Source organism: Fistularia commersonii, chromosome 30 (assembly GCF_037954325.1).
Source record: "Fistularia commersonii isolate RoL2024-O1a breed Wild chromosome 30, RoL_Fcom_v1.0, whole genome shotgun sequence".
In the NCBI taxonomy this organism is placed as follows: Eukaryota; Metazoa; Chordata; class Actinopteri; order Syngnathiformes; family Fistulariidae; genus Fistularia; species Fistularia commersonii.
The window spans coordinates 1,940,796-1,959,598 of NC_141313.1; the positions used below are offsets into that span (position 1 = coordinate 1,940,796).

General features: G+C 46.4%; 2 protein-coding genes across 3 annotated transcripts; both read right to left on the reverse strand.

The window, feature by feature from the left end:
• Positions 1 to 190: 190 nt before the first annotated feature.
• ppt2b (palmitoyl-protein thioesterase 2b) lies at positions 191 to 8,192 on the reverse strand. The gene is made up of 8 exons (XM_086177676.1): positions 7,695 to 8,192; positions 6,599 to 6,752; positions 5,845 to 5,940; positions 5,653 to 5,760; positions 4,306 to 4,389; positions 4,121 to 4,205; positions 2,417 to 2,471; positions 191 to 2,262 (listed from the first exon to the last, which is right to left on the reverse strand). The coding sequence occupies exons 1-8, from the start codon at positions 7,884 to 7,886 to the stop codon at positions 2,119 to 2,121; spliced, it is 918 nt and encodes a 305-aa protein (XP_086033802.1). The 5' UTR covers positions 7,887 to 8,192; the 3' UTR covers positions 191 to 2,118.
• A 1,107-nt stretch (positions 8,193 to 9,299) lies between these two features.
• Positions 9,300 to 18,154, reverse strand: cratb (carnitine O-acetyltransferase b). Of its 2 annotated transcripts, none has more exons than XM_086177674.1 (15): positions 17,915 to 18,154; positions 17,488 to 17,727; positions 16,944 to 17,062; positions 16,470 to 16,523; positions 13,033 to 13,198; positions 12,172 to 12,346; positions 11,770 to 11,860; positions 11,463 to 11,550; positions 11,297 to 11,397; positions 11,077 to 11,196; positions 10,507 to 10,629; positions 10,280 to 10,415; positions 10,136 to 10,198; positions 9,925 to 10,062; positions 9,300 to 9,651 (listed from the first exon to the last, which is right to left on the reverse strand). In XM_086177674.1, exons 1-15 carry the CDS (start codon positions 17,963 to 17,965, stop codon positions 9,448 to 9,450), a joined length of 1,869 nt encoding a protein of 622 aa, XP_086033800.1. In that variant the 5' UTR covers positions 17,966 to 18,154; the 3' UTR covers positions 9,300 to 9,447. The 2 variants fall into 2 exon arrangements, with proteins under 2 accessions (XP_086033800.1, XP_086033801.1); XM_086177675.1 differs by having other exon boundaries at positions 12,172 to 12,337; positions 17,915 to 18,150.
• Between the last annotated feature and the right edge of the window lie 649 nt (positions 18,155 to 18,803).

Below are 18,803 nucleotides of genomic sequence, written 5' to 3' on the forward strand. Positions count from 1 at the left end.
TGGGTGTTGGTGGAAAAGTGAATGTAAATGGAAGGAGGTAGATGATGACAAGGTGCAGAGGAGCACATCTGTAGGAACGGGGGAAGGAGACCAACAAGGCGTGGAAGAATCCAATTCTATTTCACATCTCCTTGTACCTCAAGTTTCAATGGAGGCAAAAAAAGTGGGAGATTCAAAAACACAACAGAGCGATTGGTCAAACAGCTTTTAATTGATTAGTTGACACTTATCCATCGACAGATCGGGTGTTGTACAAATCGAGAGGACGTCGCCAAAATAGTTACATCTGTGTGAGTCTTTTAAAAAATTCCACCCTCACATTATTCACTTGTTGTAAGAGATCACTTCCCTTGAATTCTCATTTTAGGCAGTTAAATTTATACAAGCTTGTATCAAAAAAAGATAAAGATATATGAACACGACAGCTAAAACACGAGTACTTGATAAAATGAACTGCATTAAACAAGAAAAAAAAACACTTCATCTCATTTCAGCTTTCCCTTATCAGGCAAATCAATGTGCATGTTTCACTCGTATTCCTTTTCACTTCTTCCTTTCCTGTGCATCAGCAGTTTCCCTTTTTCCATCCATAAATATGAACGATTGTTTCAAAGTCGAAGCACGAGAACCCAAACCGACTGCTAAAAGGCCTGAGATATCTAGATGCGACGGGAGGTAAAGATACGAGTAAACACAAACGCCGACACCGGCCAGCACGAGTGGCGGGCACGAGTGTCGCAGCACTTCGGTATGGAAAGTTGAAAACACTGAGAGGGCGATGGGTGTCTTTTATTTGATTTTCTTCTTCTTTTTTTTTTTTTTTTAAGGCCTCTCCTTCTAGAAGCGCCGATGACGAGGTGGAACGAGGTGGAACATCGCTCAGGCACTGTCGTGGTGGGGTCTGAGGTACAGTGTGTGTGTGAGCAGACGCACCGTCAAAGACACGCACACACACACGTGTGGATATAATACATGTTTGAGTGAATGATATACTTTTTGGGAAAAAAAAAAAAAGATTTAAATAGTTTTGTTTTTTTTAAATTAACCTTTTTCGATATAAAATGAGCTCTTGCGTGTGTTCTGGAACGCTGCGAGGGCGGAGAAACCTGGTGGGATTACATTTAAAAATAAAGAAACGCGGATTAAAATCCTAACCTTGTCGTCTTTGACAATGTTTTAATCCCATAAAACAGCGATTTTAAAAAAGTCTGTAAGCCCTGTGACTCCGTCATGACCCGTTTCCTGTTAAGCGTAAGCGAAGAGGCCTTGTAATGCTAATTATCTACATTTGATGATTGCCGCGCTTGTTTTCGGCGCTGTATTCTGATCACTCCGCAAGTTAGCGGATAATTCCTTCATTCTCGACGCCGTTTGCCGTGCGTTCGGGGTCACGAGGGGTCGTGGAGTCGCATCGAGACGTAACCATTCACACGTCTGGACAGTTTAGGACGGGGTGTCAAATGGAATAAATCTACAATTTGAAAAAGTACATAAAAATCAATTCCTTTTTTGAAATACAAATGCAATTCCTATATAGTCTGCGAGGGTTGTGCTGTTTTTGGGTTGTTTGTCATGTATTTTTAAAAGGAACAGTTCATTACATAGATTTTTATCATTTAAATGTTCTCCTCTACTCTAAAACAAATTAATTACATCAAATTAAGACCAGATCGAGTTTGACACCCCTGGTTTATGGGTCTCCAAAGAAGCTCCTGCACGGTTCTGGACTGTGGGAGGAACCCGGAGGAACTTTCACCTACTCAGGGATCTTCTTGTTGTGAGGTGCCACCTGCAGCTGACACTCCACAAAAAAACAAAAAATAAGCATAAAAATGGCCATTTGAACATTTCAGGCAGCAGCTTGGTGTAGTTTGAGGAGCTGCTGGTCGAAACCATGAAAACCTCCAGCGACCAACTCAGTGTTGATAAAAATACTCGCTATAAACTTCATTTGATTGATTCCCGGAGGTGAAATGAATAGATGAGACCACCGATGCAGGAGGAGACACACGGGCGGCTTTGTGTGCGGCGGCGGCGGCGGAGGCCGAGAGCTTATCACGCTGTCGAGCATATGATGTGTGTGTGTGTGTGTGTCTTTGTGCTGTAGCCAGTGTTGCTCTATACCAGCCACTTCTCCATGCATGTGTGGAACACCGTTTCGTTGGAGTGCCACCAGACGTGCTCCACGCCGGGAACCGAACACAGGATCAGGTCGCCGCGGGCCGCCAGCGTCTTCAGACCGAAGACGTCACTGAGGTAGAACTGGACCGGCGGGGAAGGAAAACCTGGGTTTTAGTTCGTCACACTTGTTTCAGGCTTCGTCAAGAGAAATGAACGGCGCGAAACATCGACAGGGGGTCGGAAAAATGAAATAACAGTGCCGTGCGTTGGTGTCGGTGGTGTGATCTGCACTCACATATTGGTGCTGCATCTCCACAACGGTCTCATTGTCATCATAAAATCCAAATTGACTGTAAAAGGTGAGCGAGACGGACAGACAGAGAGAAAAAAAACGTTGTGATCGTCACATGAGAGTCATCCTTTCATCCTCGGGCCAAAATGTGCGGCTTCAGAAGCTGCAGAAGAAGATAAGACGACTCTAACCGAACCTCTGCAGCCTGTCGGTTCAAACCAGGAAAAAACCAGGCGAGGACTGTCAGAGGCGGGGCTTAACCCGGCCCGCCACCTGTCAATCACCGGGCTAACATCTAGCGCCAACACCTGTGGACGTTTAGTCTTTGATTGTCCAACGTCGTCCACCTCCAACATCTCAAACATCATCGCCAGGTAGATACTTCCGACTCGTTCCTCAACCAAACATATCGTCGTTTCCAGAATATAAGCGGCTACTCTTTTTTTGTGCTTTTTTTTGTGCTAATTTGTGGATCTTTTTTGTGCGGACGAGCTTCACGCCGCCAAAACATTTCGCCTCGTCACATCCGACTGATGAAATGTCTGGAAAATTCTGATAACTTTGACACTGTGCAATATTTCATTTCATAACAGTACACGACAATTTTTCCTTTATCATACTATTGTGCACTCCTTACCTCACTTGTTACTAAGACACTTATAGTTTTATCACTTGTTTACTAAGACAGTTTATAGTTTCACTGAGACACTTTATAGTTTATTTTATTTCTAATTCTGCCTTTTCTTTTTATTATTTATTACTGTTATATTTTCTGTAACTCTGGCACAACAATTTCCTTCGGGATTAATAAAGTTGTTCTTATCTTATCTTATCTTTATAGTTTTATTGACTTGTTACTTTGACATGTTCTCGTTTTATTTGTATTTCTTATTCTCCCCCCTTTTTTTATACTGTTTATGCAATTTCCCACTATTATTTATTATTGTTATGTTTTACTTGACACTCTGGCACAACAATTTCCTTCGGGATAAATAAAGTTATTCTTATTCTTAACGGTTTTAGCGCGCAGGAGGAAGACCAAGATGGCGATCAGCTGGAGTAGGACAAAATGGGGATAGAATTTTAATCTTTTTCATCGGCCGTGTTACGGCCACTGTTTGGAAAACAAGCATTTCCAGAACGTATTTGTGGACGTTACTGGTATGTTATTTAATTAAAAGTTTTAAAAAATGTTTCTGTGTAAATAACTCATGTTACAACGTGGACACCTGCAGCTTACACACAAGTGTAACCTATATATATGTACACATATTTCTTTATTGTTAGCCGGTTCAGCTTATATTCAGGTGTGTTCAACAGTATCTATTTGTATTCCAATGCTAACACTGCAATTTTTTTTTCTCCCCATTTTTATCATCCATCCTCCTCAATGTTCCCGTGAAGAAGATTGAGAACCTCCAGGCACGAGGGAGGACATGGATACTCCACACGTGGACAACCCTGATTTCCATGGTTCAACCGATGAAGCTGGATTTCCAGATGCTCTACGGTGCCAGGACCAGTTTTGTGTGCTTTACAGTGATTTTTACAACGTAGACGTTTATCAGAGGTTGTGTTGACATGCTACGAAGACCGTGATACATCTCATGCACGTGGTGAGACCCTTAAAAACAAACATGCGAGGATGATAAATTAAATAACGCATTGAACACGAAACCGTCCCGATTGTGAAGACAGACACCCCACCTGGACTGCCAGGGAGTGATGACGCCGTCGTCCGGCCCGCCGATCAACACCAGCTTGTTGATTCTCAGGAAGTTCCTTTTCCACTCTGCGGGCCGGAGGCGCAAGTCAGGTACGAAGACGAAGCGTGGAAAAAAAAACAAAAAAAAACGTACGGAAACGTCGTTGCCTGTGTGTTTCGCACTGACCTGTCGCATTGGGATTGGGCCTCTCGCTGTTGAGGAGCGCCAGGTATTCGCTGCTGTTCACGTAGAGGTCTCGGTGGTGGGGGTCTGCGGCGGGGAGACAATCAACGTCACGTGCACGTTAGCTTCCTGTTAGCTTCCCGTGACAGATGTCGCATGTTTAAGTGACCGGAGAAAGATAGCATCCTCTGTGTGAGATGGGATTTCATTTGAGATATGTGGCATCTATATTCTTCTAGGTGTGAACAAAGTGTGTGTGTTCTAGTGATCTCATACACGCTTGAGGAGCAACGATGCAGCCTGACACCCCCGTACGCGACATCGGCGCTTCCTGCCTTTGCTTCGCATTTGTGACGCCACGGTTACCACGGTAACCTCCCCGATCGAATCATTCGCCGGCAGAGAGGCACCACGGGTTTGGTGGCGGTTCTCGCTTCTTGACCCCGACTTGTTTGCTGATGCTAAGCATTTTCATTTTTATCTTCATTATCTTCATCTCTGTGATCTCCAGCTTTGCCTCCCGTCTTTTGGTCATTGTCACTGTTTGTAGACCATCTTACCACGATCTCCTCCACCTTTCCTTTCCTTCTGGCTGAAAATCTTCCATCTCATCGTCCCCCTGACACTTTTCTCCACCCATTCCAACCTGATTTCCACACTCTCCGTTGCTCTGGACTGTTGACCCAAAGTACTTGAAATCCTCCACCTTCTTGATCTCCACTCCCTGTAGCCTCAACGTTCCACCCGGGTTCCTCTCATTCACACACATATATTCTGTCTTGCTGTGACTAACCTTCATTTCTCTCCTTTCCAAAGCATACCTTCACCTCTCTAGATGTTCCTCACCTTGTTCCCTGCTCTCACTACAGATCACAATGTCCTTTGCAAACATCATGGTCCATGGACATTCCTATCTTTCCTAGTCTATCAGCCTGTCCATCACCACTGCAAACAGGAAGTGGCTCAGCTGATCCTTGACGAAGCTCCACCTTGAACTTCTCTGTTACACCTACAGCACACCTCACCACTGTCTCACAACGAGCATACATGTCCTGCACCTGTCTAACTTACTTCTCTGCCACTCCAGACTTCCTCATACAACACCAGACTTCCTCTCTCGGCACCCTATCGTATGGTTTTCTAGGCTATAAATACTATTTTATCCGCTGCGCAAACATGCAGGAGGCCGATTGGAGAGCTGAGCTTGGGAATGAGAGGGTGAATGCTATGTCTTTAAATGTGATGGTGAACTCGAGTGCACGGTGAGCAGTTAAGATGACGAATGAGTGACTATTGTTTTGTTTATAAATCCATTTCTTCTGGTGCAAACTGTTTGGAGGTTTTCCCTACCGTTCCAGTAGTTGCAGATGGAAATCCTCTGGCCGATGGCTGTGTAACACAGGTGATACAGGTTGGACTTCACGAACTCGGGGAACAGGTACTTCAGGTAGTCCGTGTCTGGTGGAGAGGGGGATGAAGAAGCGGGGTGAAGGCCTGAACGCCCGAGCCCGAGGGAGACGGGCCTCCGAGGGGTGAACTCACCTCCGTACTGCCCCGCCTGGGGCGACGACAGGGAGATGAAGGAGTGGACGTTGTGATCGGCGAGCGTGGAGAGGATCCCCCTGCAGACCAGCCCGCCTGGAACGACAGGAAGAGCCGGATCAATGGAGGGGATGAACTTTCACTGGGTGGGAAAAAGGCTGATCGTCGTAAACGGCGAGCGAAGAGAACCTGATGTTCCATCCCTGGAAAAGGTTTGGACTGAAAATACTGCCTGGGAATTTCCAGTGGAGAATAACCATCTCATGATAATAACTTCCCAGCCTTCTCCTCCTCCTTTCAGGGGCGTCCGAGCCAATCACCTGCCTCCGTCTGACCCTGTCCTCCATTAACCTTCTCTGGAACGCCAACCTTAGCATCCTTCAACCCAGATCTTCTGCCCTTGTCCAAACCATCTCAGTCTGACTTATCTCCAGAACATCTACCACGTGCTGTCCCTCTGGACTCCATTCTCCTCAGTTCCAAAGAGGAACTCTCATCTTCTCCTCAACGTCTCCAAACCAAACATATTCTGTCTCGCCGCCATCCCTCTCCTATCCGGGTCCCACCTCCCCCCCCCTGCAGATGTTCCTGCTACCGATCACAATGTCCTCTGCAAACCTCACAACCCGTGGAGATTCCCGTCTGGCCTCCAGCGTCTCCCCGAGGTAACGTTCCGCAATCGTGACACGACGGATCCACATACCACATAACGTCATTTCTTTAATAATCTTGAATCAACATTTGGCGCGCAGACCTTGGGAGTAGCAGATAAAGTGAACCCCCTCCGCCGCGTTCTGCATCACGGGGTAAATAGCCGCCTTGAAGCCCTCCACCTGCTTCCACATGGGCTCCAGGCTGGCGCTGCGGTCGAACAGGTCGATGACCGTCACGTTGGTGCCGGGGTGAGTCTGCGGAGAAGACGGGAGGTCAGACAGAAACGCCTGCGACCTGGGCTGGATTGTGATCCGGGAGGGAAATGCTGGATCTTCTTCTCACCGCCAGCAGAGTTCATATTATTACAGTAGAGTTTGGCAAAAATCTGCACACCAAAGAATGCCCCAAAAAGAAAATATTACTTATTTAACAGAAAACACGATACACTTCTTCTCGCGTGCATGACGTTTTGAGCAAAAAATAGTCTCTGCCACAGATGCTTACCAGAGTTATGTGTTAACACAGATCTCCTTTTTCAAAACTCTGAGACAAACTTTTTGTTTTTTAATCCCGCACTGGGCAGTGGATGTGCATGTTTTTCTTTTTCTAACTCTTTAATACAAGGACGGGCACGTTTCTTATTTATTTTCCATGCGTGGGCCAACGAGGTATCATGTAATAGGAACAAAATGACAATCTCAATTTAAATATTTAAAATTTGGGGCCTTTTATCTCAACTCCAAAATCATTAATGATTATAGCAATGATCCGACATTGTTTTTTGTATAATTTCAAAAAAAAAAGGAAAAAATTAGTTTCTAAATTCAATATTGATTGAAAATACTTATTAAGATATTGAAAGAAAATAGTTTGACGGGCCGTGAAATGCTCAGGTCTGCTTTAACATTATTAAAACACACACCCTGCAGACACACTGATCCTCATGTTCATATTGGGAAGAGAAAAAAAAAATCAGACAGAGAGCAAACACTGCTAGTTCCTGCTGATAAACGACTACAAGCTAAATCAAATACAAGGCAAACCTCACATTTGCAACTCTGCATGACTGGAGATCATGCAGCAGACACACCATAGTGAAAAGGACTAACCTGATTATCAGCAGATAACAGAGGCCTGCAAATGCAATTTACTGTAAATCCACAGGTCGCCATGAAATAACACACTGTCACACACACCTCGTTGATGAAGCGCTGCAGGTTCTTGAAATCCCCGGAGCTGTCGAACAAGCCGTGCACGATGATCACCGGCTTGTACCCGACCCCGGCCGCCCACAGGCAGGCGCAGAGCAGCGGGCACAGCAGCCCGGCGGCCCCGCCGCCTCCGCTCCTCCTCCGGCGGCCGGGGGCGGAACACCCGGGGTCCTTCATACCCACGCAGGAATGCTCAAAAATCACCAGGGATGCAAACCAAAAAAAAAACAAAACGAGTATATAAAATAATGTGATTCTATAATAATAATGATAATAATGATAAAATGGAGTCCCGGTGCTCGGCTAACGTCGCGGGCTCATCCTGAGCTTCTTTTCCTGCCGAGGAAGCGTCACAAAACACCACTTATGCGCATTTTGCGTTTAAAATTCATCCCTTTTTTACGCAACAATAACAATAACAAAAAGGTCCACGGCCGCGAGAACGGCCGGCCAGCTGCTCCGCCGCGCGCCTCTGTTTGTTCCGGTTTTCCTGCTGCGGAGCGCACGCGGGGAGGAGGGGGTGCCGCGTCACTTCCGGTTTTCACGCTGACGCAGGCGACGCCATTGTGTAGTCCAACTGGTTGTAGTTTCGATTGACACGTCACGTGACGGGATTTTTACACCGCTGTAAATGATATTTTTGTTCTTCAGTCGTTTGTCTTTTTTAAAATTCATTATTAGACAAATTTCGTCCTTTCACCATCTTGTTCACATTTACAGAGACATAAATTCATTGTCTCATTAATTGTTATAGAGAGACACGCAACAATTCACCCTTTCATGGACATGTCTGGTCTCCAGTGAAGCTCCTGGATGTATTTGGACGGTGGGAGGAACCTGGAGGAACCCCATGAAGACACGGGAAGATCATGGAGACTCCACACGGAAAAGTTGTTATCCAACCAGACCTTCTTGCTGTGATGCGTAAGCAACACCAACGCACCACCACCAAGTCCACCTTTGCTGATATAACATCTGATTCCATCATTTCCAGCATGAGTTAAATACGTCTACTTTTAAAACCAACGTTTTTTTCCCCTGAACCTGCAGCAGCTTTCCTCTTAATGGCCGTATCGTCAACTTTGAAACCCATAAAAGCAGGGATGAAGACGTCTGCTGCTCAGAAGTCACGTCAGCAAACTGCAGAATCAGGCCTGTATTCATACAAGTGCTTGGAAAAGTTATTAACTGCTATTATACCATATACCTTTATGGTATTACTTAGTTCTATACTAAGCTGTACAACAAAAAACAACCCCGCTGCTATTCTCTACATTCAAATTACACATTTATACATGTTTGCGGAAGTTCTCAGTCATCCAAGCGGTGGTGAATTCTTGTCAATCTTCTTGTCTTGGCAACTGGACTTGAGTTTCTTCGCCTCCGCAGAGAAACGAGTAATAAAGCTGACTTTGACTTAAAACAACAACCAGTTTGTTTAATCGGAATCTGGCATTTCGACAACTCCCGGGAACCTCTCCGGAGCACAAAAACGAAAAAAAAAAATCAAATAACGGGCTTTATTAAGCGGCGCCGAGAACACAGCATGTCCGCGTTACATTCATTTCAAAATTTAAAGCACCAGACATTTCAACCGCCACCAACAAACCCTTTGTCAATTGGTCCCTTTCAAACCCACCGCCCCGCCCCTCAAAAAAAAAACCAAACAAAACCCACACATTGATATTCCTTGAACCTTCAAATGTGTTCTTGTGCGAAGGAGTGTTTTCTTCCCGCGCTACGCCGCCGGCTGCAACAAGTCCTGCAGCTCACACAGGGTTTCCTTCACGGTGAGCGCCAGCGTCTCGGCGTGCGTCTCCTCGCAGCAGTTGAAGGCGGTTATGGAGAAATGAACGTGGTCGGCCTGCGGGTTGTAGCAAATGGCGTAGCCGTCGGGGACCAGAGGCCCGAAGCACATCACGCTGTCGGTGTTGGCCGGCACCTGGGGGGAGGAGCGGGCAGAAGATGTGTGAAATGGGTCACAGTCAGGGATTTTAAAAATGGCCGATGGAAAGGGGAAAAAAAAAATAAATAAAAAAGGGGAATCGAGCAGCTGCTCGCGCGTGAACTTCATGTGACTTGCAGAAGCTGGGAAATTACAGAGCGTGGAAATAAACACAGCCGGCCTGCGGGTTCAACACGGGGTTGAACTGAATTCCCAGAGTGGCGTCAGTGGATGATACAGGTCAGCACACACACACACACACACACACACCTGCCCTGTTCGCAGCTTCCAGTGCGTCGCCACGCCGTAAGCCGTGTCCATGAAGATCTTGGGAATGCTCAGTCCCTCCTCGATGGCCTGGAGTTTCAGTCCCAGCAGGTGGTGGTCGATGCCGTGTCCTTTGAGTGCCTGGAGGTCAAGCAGAGGTCAAGCAGAGGTCAAACGCGGTCGCCCGGCGCCGCGGCTCGTCTTCTGCTCTCACCAGGTCGGTCAGGGCGGAGTGGGCGTCCACGGCTTCTCTCAGCAGCTGCAGCTTGGCCTCGCGCTGCGACACGGAAACGGGACCGTCATCTACTCGCCGGCGGCGCAAATCCCCCGAAAACCCCCGAACTCATCACCGACTCACCGGCACGGAGGCGTCGTGGAAGGCGCGTACGAAGCGAAGCGCCTGGTTGGTGGGGGAGCGGATGTACTCCGTCCTCCCGCCCCGAAACATCCTCTGAGAGGCGATGTCACAGGTGGGACACACCTCATTGTGGACCCTCACACACACACACACACACACATAGAGCTATCGCGTAAGTACGTTGGAGAGTTTATTATTAAATGGGCGATTGAAGGAAAAGTCCTCACCTGTAGTAGGCCAGCTGCAGCGCCACCTGGATGAAGGCGTTGGGACTCAGCTTGTGCTGCTTGGGGAGATCTTTGCCGAACCTCTTGAAGTTGAACACGTTCACGTCCAGGTCGTTGATCAGACTGCGGTTAAATACAAACGTGCGACGGGTGAAGCTAGTCTGACCGACTCCATGTTCCTACTTTCCTTTCTCCTTCTCCTCCGTACAAACAGGCGAAAAAAAAAACAACAACTCACGACCGACCTCGAGACGGGACATCGAGTTCTGCATGACAAGAGCTTTTAGTTTAATGGAGGTGAAGGAGATAAGTGTGTTTACATCGGCCTGGCTTCCTCCTCAGATTCAAGATTTCAAAGCGTATATCGCCACAGTACAGTGTAGAAACGTGTTTCCCCGTTCATTGACATCCCTACTTTGGATCTGTGCAGACAGGAAGCGTGTAAACATTATTATAAATATGATTCTAGACATGAATATGGACGGTGTAAACAGAACAATTCTTGGCAGCTGCAGGTCGAGTGCGGTTTAAAGTGTCTGCAGCGCAAACATCTTGCGAGGACTAGCTTACATGTCGAGGTTCTGCTTGGCGTGTTCGATGTCCCTCTTGATTTCCCGGTCGATGTGGAAGTAGAGCTTCTTGGGCATGGGCAGGGGGATCAGCGGCGCCCTCTTCGGGTCTGGGTTGTCACTGCGGTCGGGAGAAAATACAAAAATCGGTCCTAAAAGCGCCGCCGGCGAGGGGGTTCTGATGAATGTTTCTTGTGATTTATCGACCAGCGACTCCTCACCAATACTTGAGTATGTGATCCAGCAGCGCGGCGATGGGCGGGCCCTCGGCGGTGGCCTGCTCATACAGAAGACCCCAGGAGCCGTCCTCGCCGACCACGAACTGCTCAAAGGCACGAGGTTAGCAGGCGCATCAGTGAGTTCACACACACACACACACTGCCTCACCTGGAGAGTTTTGTCAAACCAGCGGTTTCCGCTGTTGGAGAAAGTCCCGCCTCCGTGCAGGACCTGGGCGGCCTTGCGGCTGGCGTACCTGTCAATCAAAAGTCACGCAGACAGGAAGCGAGGTTAATTCTGCAAAAAAAATGTTTCAACGGTGCGACAACTAGGAAGTGACAAGGTTGCTTAAGACTGAAAGTCAACAGGCTGTGCAAGGATATCGGAGCGGCCGGGATTGGCAAACATCATGCAAATGCAGAAATACCTGAGTGTGTGTGTGTGTGTGTGTGTGTGTGTGTGTGTGTGTGCATACTTCTCATCTGATATCCTCATGACCGGGGAGTCCAGGCACAGGGAGAAGAGGCCCGTCTCGATGGCTCGCACCGACTCTTTGTTCAGTTTGTCTGAGTCACATGAGGTGGAACGACGGAAAAGGGGGGAATATAAATAAACCCGGGTAAACAAACGAGGAAGGGGACGAATAAAAGCTGTTTCCAGAAGGACTTTTTTTTTTTTTTTTTTTTAAATCTTCTGACTCATCTTAAAATGCGCGACAGGACCCATAACTTTGTTTCTTCCAGAAAAGAAAGCAAATGAACAGTTTAACGGTTTCCCGTCCCGTATAAAAGCGCTGCATAAGTTTCGCTTTAGCATATCAGGCTACGGAGACGTCTCAAACCCGCCGCGTCGGAACAAAATTGCGGTTTCCGCTGACCTCGCCGCAGCCGGTTGTAGGCCTGGCCCCAGGTGTGGCGGTGCTCGCTGGTCAGGATCCCCATGGGCTCCTTGTCCGTCTTCCAGGACTGCGCTCTGATCCGCAGCAGTTGCCCGTGGATCTGGCTCTCCGTCATTCTGGAGCCGTCGCTGTTGTAGACGTCCAGCTGGAAGAACTTGGCGGGGATAGATGGAGTCGCTTTAGAACAGTGGTTCTTAACCTTGTCGGAGGTTCTGAACCCCACCTGTTTTACATGCGCATTCACCGAACCCTTCTTTATTGGATGGAGGATCATTTCGTCGATGGGTACAAAGAACAGGCGGAGTAGCCTTTTCATGGAATCTGGCTCCCTTCACCTTGAATCCAGCAAGCGCTATGTTCTTGTAGCTCCCATCTCCATGCAGCTGAAGGAAGCCTTCCCTTAGTTTTGCCGGTGCCGGACTAGAATTGCTCATCTTGTCTTTGCAAATCATGCGGTTAGGACATCGATTCCAATCGCGTTCCGTCATACATGTGAATCCGTATTGTACGTGTTCTTCCGACCGCTTTCTTTTTTTGCCCGACATAATTAGTATGAAGGGATTAAAATATTAAGAAAGAAATCGCATGACGTACCATCACGACAGTCACAAGTTACTACAACTGAGCGCGCCAAAATCCCCGCAGCACGGATAGGCTGAGCTATGTGGCGTGATCACCTGCGGCCGGTGATGTCATCACCAATGTGTGTCTTGACCTCCGCCGAACCCCTGAGACCGACCCACCGAACCCCTGGGGTTCGATCGAACCCAGGTTAAGAACCGCTGCTTTGGAACCAGCTCGACCCGGGTAATGTTGAAGAGGGAGCGTCGAGGATCAGACCTGGTAGTTCCTGACCACGGTGATGTGCGTGGGCGACCGTCGGGAGCGGCCGTAGTGGGCGATGTAGTCGTGCTTCGGACCGGGAATCCGGCAGGAGGAGAAGAGGAGCGGGTAAAGCTCCATGCATAGAGGCTTCCCTCGCATGAGCTCCACCGCCAGCTGCCCGCTGGAACACAAAGAGAACCTGGACGTAGCTTGTTTCATAAAACACCTGGGATGAGGTCTGCTGAAAACAAAGAGTGCCCTCACGCTTTTTCAGCTACTTCGAAAAAGTCCAAATCCGTCTACTATAAAAATGCAACCCGTTTATTTCTAAGTACATTGAGAAATCTTTCTATGTAGAACATACAGGACTGTTTCAGACAATTAGAACATTGTGATAAAGTTCTTTATCTTCTGTAATGTAATTACAAAACAAAAATTACTTTGTCATGATATTCTAATATTTTGAGGTAGGATTTTTGAGTTTCTTAAGATGTAACCCATAATCAGCAATATTAAGATAATAAAAGGCTTGCAATTGCAACCTTTGTAGTTAACAGTTAAGACAATTTATATTTCATTGTATTTCTTATTCTCCCTCCTTCCTACTATTATCTATTACTGTTATGTTTTTACTTGAAACTCTGGCACAACAATTTTCTTGGGGATAAATAAAGTTGTTCTCATCTCATCTCAATATTTCAGTTGATTTGTAATGAATCCAGAATGTATGACATTTTTGTTTTTTCGTTATTGCATTACAGGAGATAAAGAACTTTATCACAATATTCTAAGCGTACCTTGCATAACTGCATGAACCCAGATTGCAAAATAAAACTGTGGAGATTTTTTTTTGTCATTACATTGCCTTTGCTTTTGAGGTTAGTTGTGAGAAAAATGACTGCGGTCTGGACAATTTTAGGTCCTCCGTCCTTCTCCTCCTCGGCTCGGAGGGAAGTCGGAGTCCGAGTTTGTTAACGAACGGTCCGAAAAAGCCGCTGCACATTTATCTTTTTTGGTACAGCGGCGGTGGACTGCCAGACGAGGCGAACGCACTTTAAAAATGACGTAGTAAAACTAAAAAGTCCTCCCCCCACTCCCTGTGGAAGTGCTAAGATTTTGGCTTCTTACTTCGCCCGACTCCCCCACTCATTTTAATACCCTTAAGTTTAAAAAAAATAAATTGGAGGATAACTAGGTAACCTGCTAGCTTGTGCGGTGACCTACGTGTCAGGAAAGGTCAAAGGTCAGACGTGGACGTCAATAAAGTGAGGACGGATGACAGGCTGAAGTCTGTTTTTTGTTTTTTGTTTAATCCCATGTGATCTACCCACACTTGTATTGTAAACACACACACACACACACGCACGCGCAGCTTGAAAAATGCCTTCTTTGCAAAAGGTTTGTTTATCGTGTTCTGCCACTAGAGGGCAGCAAAGCGGAAGAACTCGCCCGGCATAACTTTGGAGCGGCTAGCTCACGCCATCCCTCGCCATCCCTCGCCATCCCTCGCCATCCCTCGCCATCCCTCGCCATCCCTCGCCATCCCTCGCTCCCTTCCCGCCGATGCGTGAATTTGCAGGCTATGTATGACACGACTGCACTCGAGGGCAGACGTAGGCATTATTTTTTACAGCCATATCTAGCCCGCATGAGGTTAATCACAACATGAAGCGAAAAAAAGCATTTATTCCGTTAATGTTCTACAAGTGTTGCTCTAATTTAGAAAACTGTGCCTTTTTTTTTTTTAACGGAACGACGCACCCACGTACATCGATGACGTGAACTGAGACGATTGATGCGAGCCAGTTAACCCCTCCAAATGTAAGCTCACGCTAGTAAAAGATGATGCCGAACGCCGTGTTTTTACCAAGTCGTCGACCGCTAAATATTTATTTTCAAAAGTCAAAGCTGTATAAGGTATACAATTTGAACGGTCAATATGTCAAACATGGAGGACGATGCAAATACTTGTCTGATGAAGGCGGTCAGATGTATTGGTCGCAAAACCGCAAAACCAGCAAGGGTATTTTTATCACGCTTTGAACACCAAATAAATACGACTTAGGCCGTATCCCACAAAATCACCAGAAAAAGTTTACTTAGGAATGTTTGCTGAACTCTGCAGCAGTGACGTGCCATCATAGAACACTAATAAAAAGCACTTTTTGCATAAAGTTGATCAATTTCATATCGTTAGCGAACCGCTAAACACCTTTTTAGCGTTTGTGAGGGTCAACAACACGTTAGACCTTCTGTGAACGCTGATGGAATGATTGATTTTGTTTAAATTGTTATTATTCTGCCTTTTACAGCGGGGCAGAATTAATATTGAGCAGAAATAAGTTTAAGCTATTCAGGCTTCTCATATTGAATTGGCCTCCCGTGCTCTAGATTGTTCTAGATGAGCGTCTCTGACAGGTCGTGACAGCGATCGTCCCTATTCTTATTCTTGTTGGTCTCAGTCCACTGTTTATTTTTGTAATGGTCACTTTGTTTATGCTCTTACCCTTGTTTGTGTCTATTCTCACCTTTGCTGCTTTTTTATTCTCCCCTCGTTCTGTTGTCTATTCTTATCCTTGTTGTTGTTGTTGTTCGCGCTGCTGTCTTTTTATTTGTGGATGTCGTTTGCTTTTTTTTTTTTAATTCCCTATTTTTTAACACCCTATTCTTGTGTTTTTGAGCAAAACACTGAACCCCTACAGCTTTTTTTTTTTTTATCCAGCCTGCCAAACTCTTTTTTTGAATATTTTAATCAGTATTTTCAATCAATATTGAATTTAGAAACTACCATTTTTTTTCCCTTTTTTTTGAATTTTGTTCGAATGATTACACACAAAATAATGTTGGTACATTTATATAACCATTGAAGATTTTAAAGTTGAATTAAAATGCAAAAAAAAGGAAAATATTTAAATGGCAATTTCTATTTTGTTGAATTAACATGATACCTAGTCGGCCCCGCGCATAAAAATTAAATAAAAGTATAATAATAATAAATACACGTCGAGTTGCTAGTTCAGCTGATTTTTGCAGCTCATAACCTGCAATGGGATGGATCTGGATTCTTGAAGAACTTGCTCCACGTGGAGAAAGAAGGGAGGGGTTTAATCACAAAAATTGTCCCGAGCGCCCCGGCGTAACCTCGGGCGAGGCTGCGGTGTGCGGTTACACACTGATTTAGACACAGATTAGCGTCAGGTAGCAAGAAATGCGACGCGACGCCAGCTGAAGCGCGGTTCGGAAATAGCCCCGAGCGGAGCCGAGCGCCGTCGCGCAGATTAGGAGGCGATAAGAGGATAACGCCAGGTTGTCCGTAGCGCGGGCGGGTCGGGGTTAATAAATACGGAGACGGATGATCATCGGAGGCTGAGCTCAAAGACGTCACTCGGTGCGAATTCGACGATCGGCCATTTGTAATTCCCCGTGTGCGGGAAACTTGCCAGGGGACTCACGTGTTGATCTTGGCCTTGAAATCCAGCACGGCGGCGATCAGTTTGGATGCAAACCTGCACGGAAAACACACTTGAATTGGTTCTGTGACGGAGCTCGTTACTCAATTTTGCTCGCGCAGAAAATTTCTCTGTTGAAATGAATTGAAATGCTGTGAATCCCTTCCAGACGCCCGGTTTTGGAAGGCGTTTTAAAATAAGAAAAATGTAAACAAATAATATTTAAAAAAAATTGTAAAAAAAAAAAAAAAATTAAAAATATAATATAAGAGAATGAGGATTCACTGGGAAGTCAAAGTTCCACCTTATATTTTCCAATTTTTCTTTTTTCTTTATTTTATTTTGATTGGACGGCTCACGTTCTGATGCGTTACTTCTATTTCCACGAAGTATCATGGCGTGTGTTTGTTTCCAGCCTTCTCTCCTTTTTGAAGTCACACATTTTTGGTGTGTGTGTGTGTGTGTGTGTTGGCTCACACTAGCTGACTCCGCCAGTCATTGTAATCTCTCCTGGGGAGCGAGATGGCCGGGTTGGAATGCACAGGCAGCGGCTGTCGGCTCTCCAGGTACGCCCACTGCACCCACCAGTCCGAGATCTGCGCGCACACACACACACACAAACACACACACACACACACACACACACCGGTCAGATGGGGAGAGTGGTTTGCAGCTCCAGACTAAGAAGTTCCTGGGAAAAGCAGAGCTTTGTAAAATGTGGGAAGTCTTTCCCGGCAGCGTCTCGCTGGACGACTCGGCCAACGTGGAATTTCACAGAAGAAGAAGAGGAGGAGGAGAAGGATGACGGTGATGGAAAGAGTCATAAAACTATTCTGTTTAGCTAAGCAAATGATCCATCGAGGTTCTGAAGCAAGTTTGAGGACCATGCAAGGCTTTTCAGGCCTTTCATACTGAAACCTCCATCCATCATCCATCCATCCATCCATCCATCCATCCTGTGCGTCTTGAGACTTTCCCTCGTCTAAGGAGAGAAACAAAATGATCCGGAGCAGAAACACACCCAGTTCTTGGTGGTCCTGGCCCTGCGCTCCAGCCCTTCCTGCAGCCGGGGGCCCAGGCCGCCGGGACGCCCGAAATCCTGCACCATCCTGCGGGTGTGAGCCAGCTCCTCGGGGGGCAGCAGGGGCTCCAGGCACCTCAGGTAGCCCTGCAGGGTCTGGCTAAGCGGGGGGACCGGCTGCGGGGGCACGGAGGAGGAGGAGGAGGAGGAGGAGAAGCGTCGCTCCCGCCTTGGCGCCACCTGGAAGAGAAGAACACTGGAGGAAATGACCAGGGCCACCGGAAGTAGGAAGTGTGCGCCCTTTTCTCATGTGGGAAGAAGTGTTTGGCCGCTCCGGCATTCAAAGGTATCACAACACACACACACACTTATAGATATTTAAATATATACATATAAATACACTAACACACACACACACGCAACTTACCCGAGGCAGCAGCGCTCTGCACGCTCCAGTTTGAAGTTTCCACAAAATCATACTTTCCCAGAATCGATCCTCCGGTTTCTAAAGCATCTTCCAGATGTTTGTCCCTAAAGCGGCGGCGGTGTGTTTGAAAAGTTGCACAAAGTCGTCAGGTTTTGCTCTCAGAGGTGGAGGTCGGCCCTCCTGCAGCCCGCACGCTTCCGGTCGAGGATCCTCATCGCCTGGAAAAAAAAAAAAAACAATCTCCGACAAATGGAAAATATCTGACGGAAACTGGGAAACTTCGCGGCGGTTCCGGGCTTCCGAAGTGCGGTGCATGCAAAGCTTCACGTAGCGAAGCGTTACAAGCCCGCACACGCGGTGACGTCAAAACGTGTTTCCGTAAACAGCTGCGTGACGTGGTGCAGTACCACTTTTGTCCACAAGGTGTCGCTGTTGCAGCGGATATCGACGCTTGGCACAAAGACGCCTACGAGTTGGAATTATTATTATTATTATTATTATAATTATTATTATCAATAATATAAATATTACTATTATTATCGGTTGTTTATTGCTGTTTGATATAAACGTTAGAGGTTTCACCGAGGAAATAAACCTCATCTTGAATTCTGTGACTCTACACAGCGACTGAGGTTAAAGATGAGTTGATTTTTTTTTTAATGTATTGAATCCACAAAATCATACTTTCCCCAAATCGATTCTCTGGTGTCTAAAACATCTTTCAGATGTTAGTCCCTAAAGCGGAATTGTTATTTTTATCATTATTATTATTATTATTATCATTATTATCGGTGGTTTATTGCTGTTTGATATAAACGTTTGAGGTTTCACCTAGGAAATAAATCTCACCTTAAATTCTGTGACTACACAGAGACTGAGGGTAAAGATG